The 8285-nt window shown below is 30.8% G+C and overlaps 1 protein-coding gene across 1 annotated transcript; it reads left to right on the plus strand.

Annotated features, from left to right (window-relative positions):
- The first annotated feature begins 5136 nt into the window (after positions 1 to 5136).
- Positions 5137 to 6545, plus strand: LOC136207462 (protein FANTASTIC FOUR 1-like). The gene has a single exon (XM_065998720.1). The coding sequence runs from the start codon at positions 5250 to 5252 to the stop codon at positions 6183 to 6185; it is 936 nt and encodes a 311-aa protein (XP_065854792.1). The 5' UTR covers positions 5137 to 5249; the 3' UTR covers positions 6186 to 6545.
- The last annotated feature ends 1740 nt before the right edge of the window (positions 6546 to 8285 follow it).

The following is an 8285-nucleotide window of genomic DNA, read 5'->3' on the forward strand; positions in this document are numbered from 1 at the left end:
GTCGACGTTATAAAATAGAATTAGCATCCTCAAAAATAACATCTGATAGCCAAGTCGGCATTACAATAGACAAAAAATCGTTAGGATTGGAATAGGTCTGCCTAGCTAGCAAATGTGCAACCCTATTCGCTAAACGAGATATAAAGCATAATTTAAAGTTAAGATTGGAGCTAAAGATGACTCTGCAGTCATGAATAATTGAGCCAAACTCCGAGTTATCTCTCTTGCATGAGTGAATCGCATCAACAACTAATTTGGCATCAGACTCAAAATCAACATGTGTATAATTCTGGTTAGCTAGCCAAATCAAACTCGTTCTTACAGCTAGTGTTTCCACTACCTTTGGATCTTTAGTTCCCGCAATGAGGCTGCTGCTGCAAAATAGAAATGCGTCAGAGGTGTCCCTAACCACAGCTCCTATCCCGCAGTGACCTGCATTAGCAAATAAGGCGGCGTCAGCGTTGCATTTGACAAAATCGGCAGATGGTGGACTCCACTTCTGGACAACTAGAACCGACAGTACAACCTTGTTGACCGAACCACACTAGTAAGCCTTCCAGTCCCGGAAATCATCGAACACGAGTCGCCAGCTTATGTCCGTCGGCCACCACTCCATTTGCCATAAAACTTTGTTTCGATGTTCCCATATTATCTTTAACCCACAACAGATCCGAGCCAATTTGTCCGAAGTCGCTGTACACAATTCATGCATCAGCCATTGCGCAAAAGTTAGCCCACCAACATGTGGAGCTGCAAGTCCAGCAACCCACCATAAGTCCCCTGCAAAACAACATTCTGCAAATAAATGGTTATCCGTTTCATCCACTTCCACACATACTGGGCATTCAAGAGTGACTGGAACTCGGTGTTGGGCCAGCCTAGTCCGAGTGGGTAAGCAACCCGAACACACCCTCCAAATAAAAAGTTTGAACTTAGGGGGATATCCAATTTCCTAAGCTTCCTCCAGCCCTCATTCTCCAAACCTCCCTCCTCCATCTCCATCCATGTAAGATATCCAGATCTCACATTGTAAAATCCATCATTTGACGAATGCCACACTCTAACATCCTCATTCAGACTGAATGGTAAAATAACATCATAAATTGCAGCCACTTCATGTTCACTAAAACACCCATACAATTTATTCATATACCACCCTCTTCTATTCTCGGATAACAAATCAGTTACTTTTAAATTCTGCATGTCAGGGACCATAAAAGAGTTTATGCAAAAATCATCTAATTTAGGCACACATAAATCCTCCCATTATACTTTTTTTTAATCATATTTTTTATTTTTTATTTTTAAAAATATTATGCAATAAAAGAATACAACAATAAATATAAGAAAATTTAAATTGATATTAGAAAATATTTTTATAATATGTGAAACTATTATCTAGTAAAAATAAATAAAAAATAATAGCATATAAATTTAAAAAATATGAATTTTAATGATAAAATTAAATAAAATTTTAAGAAAATGATATATATATATATAAGTAACGTATATTGTGACATATGAAAAAAAAAGTCAAACTTAGTTCAATTTGACTTAAATTTTCCCGAACATTCTTCTAATATATTTTTGTTTTATATGTCAGAGTGACATTTAAATAGATTTATACGACTAACCAAGTCAATTTTAAAGCTTAAGGGATAATTGGGTTTATTTATCCAAATTTAGTGGACTAAGATTATATTATACTTTAAAATTATTATTATATCAGTTCATGTTGTTACATGTCATTATTATTAGTTGTGAACACGTTACAATTCTCATACTTTTATATATTATTCTTAATATATATAATAAAATTATATGTAATTTATAAACGCATTATATACGAATCGAACCGAACCGAACCGAACCGAATCTAACATGGTATTAAAGGATTACAAAATTTAAGTTAAACTTTTGAATAGTCATAATTAATCTACTAATATGAAAATAAGATAAATATTACAAATATTATTATTTTCTCCTACAATTTTAAATGCTACATCAACATACTATATAGATAATAAAATTACATATGACCAATAAACATTGTACAAAATAAATTAATAGGATGTTTGTTTCAGCTTTTTAGATGAGCGTATATATAGGGGGTGTTTGATTACTCATTTTTGTGCTCATGTTTACCTTTTTACTTCAAAATGGAGAGTTTTAGGTGTTTGGTTAGTGACCTTCTGTTGCCTTTTACACCTGAAAAGCAGTATTATGTGTTTGGTTAGTGACCTCCTGTTTGTCTTTCATACCTGAAAAGCAGTTTTTTACAAAAGCAGAGAATCTCTGCTTTTTGAAAAAGCAGCTTTTTCCAACAGCAAACCGTAACAGCAAGCAACAACATCAAACAACAAACTGTAACAGCAAACAATAGGTAAAACAAACGGGCCCATAGCGTTTACTCCAAACCGCAAGAAATATAACATTTGATTAGGTTTATATAACTGCATTGTTTAGTATTTTCTCTGGAAACTGGAGCGTTTTGGAGCTTTTAATGAACATCTGTTTGTAGTTATCTGCTATTAATAAAACAATCTTTTTTATTTTCACATAATAGTTTCTTCTTTAGGTAAAGGCTATACTTACTTTGTTTTTTACAAAGTATGTCTTACTTTGTGTGTTTTCACTATTGGATTAATTTTATACTCCATCATCCAATGGTGAAAACACACCAAGTAAGACATACTTTGTCAAAAACAAAGTATTCTATTTCTATAACATGACTACTCAAAGAATAATGTTTTGTTGGATTCAATAATTTTTTTTATTTTTTATTTAGATTATTTTTATTACTTTACATAATACATTTTCCAAAATTTAATCAAAGGCATTAGAAGGATTGGAGCTTCCTTTGATGTTCTTAGCTTTGCTCATATTTATAGGGAGCAAAATCGTGTAGCGGATCGTCTTGCGGTTGAAGGGTATTTAAGGATGTTGGGGCTTTCAACCTTTCCTTCTCCTCCGTCGTTCATTTCTTCTCTAGTCTTGGATGATGTAGTGGGGTCAGTTTTCCCAGACTGATCCCGGGTTAATCGGCTTTGTTTGGTTTTTTTGTTTTTTTCTTTCCTTTCCTACCAAAAAAAATATTTTAAATACTAACAATAGTTCAATACAATTTTATCAAACACTAATAATAAATAGCTAATAGAAACAACAAATAGTTATTAGCTAACCGCTATTATGACATAAATGTATTTTAAGTTGTATTAAGATTTACTCAATCACACTAATTCGATGATTATCCGATCACCCTACTTTAAATCTTTATCATTATTTGATTTCTTTTCTCTAGAGATAAGTTGGATAATAACAATAAAAATAAATAATAATATTTTGCATGGATTGAAAGGTGTGAAATTATAATATAGGGATAATTATCCAAATCCAAATAAATATGGCAGCAATAAAAACAGCTTAACTAATATTGGGCATCACAACCTATAATATAATATATACTAAATTAATTCAGTTTTGAATTTTCTGTAAATGAACTGTGCACTACTAATAATATGGGCAACCACTTGTATATGTGATAAGCTTGAATTATTTATATATAATTTATAACAAATTAAAAAAAGTGAGTTGTCACTGAAAAATAAATTAAAAACGAGTTTCTTGAACTGCAAAAATATCTTTCTTGCTAACGGCAATAAATCTGATTCTTATCATCATCTACTCACATGATATATTTAACCAAATTATCTTTTTTCTTTTCTAATTATTTATCACTTTATCCCTTTTAAATAGTTATTTTCCTTTTTTTTTATGGATTTGAAGGCTACAATTTTGCCTATTTTTAATAATTCATTTCACACTTATATTTTCTAATTAAATATTAATAATATTTTAAAGATATCCAAGAACACTATAATTAAAATTTCCAATTTAAGTTAAAATTAAGGAAATTTAACTTCAAAGTGATTAATATATTATGATACACCTTTAAATCTCTTTTTACTCGTTTTTGTGCAACTAATTTCTTTTTTTTTTTTTAATCAAAGATGCAACTAATTTCTTAATTTTGTGACATTTACAAAGTATAGTCCCAACAAATATGAATTATTTTCAATTTAGATAAACAAATACATAATAATAAGAAGAAAGTATCACAAAATTATATAATTTATGTAACAAATATATATGAATTATTTTTTAGGATATAGTTCAATAGAAAACACATGTTGAATATATCAAAAGAAGTACTATTGTTTTATTACGTAAAAAAACAACTATCAATTTCTAATACGACGATACGATTTATAAAAATAATTTATCTTTTCTATTAAAAACAATTGTTTGAAATTTTTATCAAATACTTTTTGTTTCATGTTTAGAATTAAAGGGTAAAAACTAGTTTTGAAAAATAGAAACAACCCATTTTATTTAGCTACTGTTTGATATTGTTGTTTGATGTTGTAAAAGTAGATATTCTCCACTTTTGGAAAAAAGTTACTTTTCAATTATAGAACTCACATTTTGAGGACTGCTGCTCCTGTTTGCTGGTTCATACTTCTGTTTATTATTTATCTTTGAAAAATATTGTTTTTCTAAAAAAGCTGAGATTTTTTTTTTCTTTATAAGAAGTTACTTTTCAACTGTAAAAGGAAAACAGAAGGTGTCTAACCAAACAAATCAAACTCTGCCTTTTAAAATGAAAAGACAAATAAAATATCCCTTAATATCAACGAGGAAATAAAATAAACAAATAACACTAATTGATATAATATTAATATTTTCAAATTAATACTAAACATTACATTAATCATTATAAATCTTTGATATTCTCTTTCAAATTGTACTTTTTATTCCATAAAATTTATTAGAGATTAAGATAATTCATGTATTACAATTTTTATATTTATTTATTCTAATTTTATAAACTAATTACTACGAGAAAATGTGATATTATTAATTGATTTCAGTGGGATAAATTAGTAGATTTATTTATATTTTGTGTGAAAAATAAAAGATAAAAAAGATTGGAAGAAAAGTTAGATGAGAGCGAAGTCTCAGGCCATCTTACGTGGGACCCGGCACCGTTTCCTCTATCAGTCCAGCTCACAATTTTCACCTCTTTACCTTTTTCTACCTATCTTTGGCCTTCCTTCCCTTGTTAATTCACCTCTCTCTTTTCTCTCTTCTTTCTTCATCTTCTTCCCTCCGCCATTATTATTTCTCTCTCTACTTATATATATATACATACATGAGTTCACTCTGTTTCTCCATTGTTATTATCTACCATGATGACTTTCTGTAAGAAGAGCGTTCACTCTTTGCTCGGCCTCTCAATTCCGATGAATCTCGATCCCGATTTTAAAATTAAACCTTCCGCTAAATCCTTACCTTCTTCATCCACCACCGCTGGAACCGGTGGAATAGGTTTGATTACTGCTACTGGCGATTCTTGTAAAACTCCTAATGTTCTTGAATCTGCTACTGTATTAATCAGATCGTCATCTTGTCCTACTCCGCCGGCGGCGCCCAAGAAAGATCCAGGCGGGATTGGATTTATTGACGATGTAGGTGGCGGTGTTGATGGATTGATGTCGTGTACTGAGAGTTTAGGATTTGAGAGTTGTGATGAGCGAAGAGTGGATGATGAGATTCAGATGTGTTGTACTGCGCCTACGAGGTCCAGATCGAATTCTTCTCATAGGATTAGTAAAATCTGTGGGAGAAAACGAGAGGTGAAGAAATTTCCGCCGCCGCTTTCTTCTTTGAATCATAATGGTCAGCCTTGGTTTTTTCTCCAGCCGGTGAGGAAAGATGGCCGTCTTGAGTTGATGGAGGTTAGGATTGATAGACCGGAGATTTTACGCGCTTCTCGTGCAGACGGAAGGTTGAGGTTGCATCTTGTTAGGGATGATAAATTAGATGAGTTTATTATAGAAGAAAAACGAGTTGAAGATCGAGAAATCGAACGACTCCGAGAAGAAGAAATTAAGGAAGTAGAAGAAGAAGCAGAAGAGGAAGAGGAAGAGGAGGAGGAGAGAGTTGAAGAAGAAGAAAAAGAAGAGGAGGAAGAGAAGGAGAGAAACGAGGAATGGAGGTTTCCGGTGGCCGGAGAAGGATTGATGAGATGTCATGAAGCGGATTATCACCGGCACCACCATCAACATAACAATCACCACCATAATTTACATGTATGGAGCCAGCATTGTGTAACAACTAGCTAGTGGCTAAAAATGGTGATGTGGATATGGAAATGGAAAGAGATAAAAGGTGGAATTGTCTGTGATTATGATGATGAGGTAATTTGGAGGCATATTGTTTGTTTGGATTCCGAGAAAATCTTCGAGAAAAGAAAAGAAAAGAAGATAAGATTTTGGTTAAGTAGGAGTGAAAGGATAGTGGTGGAATCTTTGGGGGCTTCATTGCTATTCAGAGAAAAAAAAATACAAAAATACAAAAAAAATATTCATCGGTGAGTTTAATTTTTCACCAAATTAAAAATATTATTATCTCTTCCAAAAAAAATATTTAATTGCAAATATTGATCTGCTTCACCAATCAATAAAAAAAACTATTGATACTTCCATAGATGGAGGGTATTTATTCCTGTTTAATCTTGTTATTTTGATTTGTGCTTCCCTAATAAAAAAAATAAAAAAAAAATGATAAATAATATGAAATGCGTAAAATTTCAGTTGGAATTTGATTATATGTGGAAAAAAATAATTTAAATATGTACATGTTATCATATGTACAATTTCAGTCATGGTATAATATAATTTGTGAGCTAAATATGCAATTTTTTTAAATTTTTTTTACATTGGTCAACCTTTTTTATATATATTTTTAAACAAAATCAATTAAAAGGAATGGATTTTATTTGGATTCTTACATGATTTACAGTTATAAGGGTGAGTTTGAAAACATATAAAAAAATGTAGTGATAATGATGATATAAAAAACGAATAAATAATATAAGAAAAAAAAAATATCTTCAGCTTTGATCATTGATGAATCAGCATTGATCATTAATGATTCTGATGAGCTTATAATCTTTCATTTCACTGCCTTACTTTTATTTATTTTTTTTCGAAAACATAATGAGTCAAACAGATAAATATCATATCATAATTAAATACAAAATTATGTTTAAGTTATATCTATATCATTATTTGTTATATATTATATAATTTAAAAGTTATAGATTTCAAAGAAATCATAAATTAAAATATATATTTTAAACTTTTAATTTATAAATTCTAATTTTTAAAATATATTAAAAATATAATTTTACTAGTTTAATATAATTTAAAATTATATATTTAATATAATTGTAAAATGATTTTAAAAAATGAATTTCTATATAGTTTTTAAAAAATGAATCTTTATGTAAATTTCCCAAAAATAATTAGTTCTTAATATAATCTTAATAAATATAATATTGTTAATTTTATTTGCCTTTAATAATTTAAAAATAATTTTTTTTTAAAAAGATATATAGTTATAAAAAGAATAGGGTGCGATTCCAGACTAAGGTAAGAGTCGAACCTCGACCAAATCCAATCACCCTCCGAAACCACTACATCAATAATCCTCCAATTACGAATCTCAAGAGGCGGCGGGGAGTTACACACCTCTAATAAAGGCTTTTTATCAATCCAGATATCATACCAAAAGCTGATTGATTTACCATTACCTACCGACCAACCAATCCCAGAGCAAAACTCTAAAAACACAGCACTAAGACCTTTTCATAAAAAAGAACAATTAATAACTCTCTCCTTAGGACCTCCAAAAATCCTATCCTTTCTATATTTCCCGCACAATAACCGAACCCAAAGAGAAGACGGGAGCTGCCACATCCTTCAAAGAAGTTTCATTAATAACACTTTATTATTGTCCCTAGTTTGTCTTATCCCTAGGCCTCCCATATTTTTAGGTTGACAAAACTCTTTCCAAGGAACAAAATGAATTTTTTCCCCTCATCTGCATCCCCCCATAAGAACCGACGATTGATTTTATCAAGATCATTAAGAACAGGCTCAAGCAGTCGACAAGCTTGCATAATATGATTAGGGGAGTTAAAATTAGTAGTAAGGAGGTAGATGGGGATAGTCACTGTTGGTCTTTGACAAATAACGGTGCTTATTCTTGTAAATCTGCTTTCGAGGCCTTCAATCAGAATTTGGAGGCTCCGCGCTCAGTTATTTGAAAGAATATTTAGGCCTTGAAAGTTCCGTATCGTATTAGGAGTTTCCCGTGGCTTGGTGTCAAAAATAGGTTGCTTACGAATATTGAAAGAAAAAGACGTTATTTGGTGGAGT

This window comes from Euphorbia lathyris, chromosome 9 (assembly GCF_963576675.1).
Source record: "Euphorbia lathyris chromosome 9, ddEupLath1.1, whole genome shotgun sequence".
Taxonomy (NCBI): domain Eukaryota; kingdom Viridiplantae; phylum Streptophyta; class Magnoliopsida; order Malpighiales; family Euphorbiaceae; genus Euphorbia; species Euphorbia lathyris.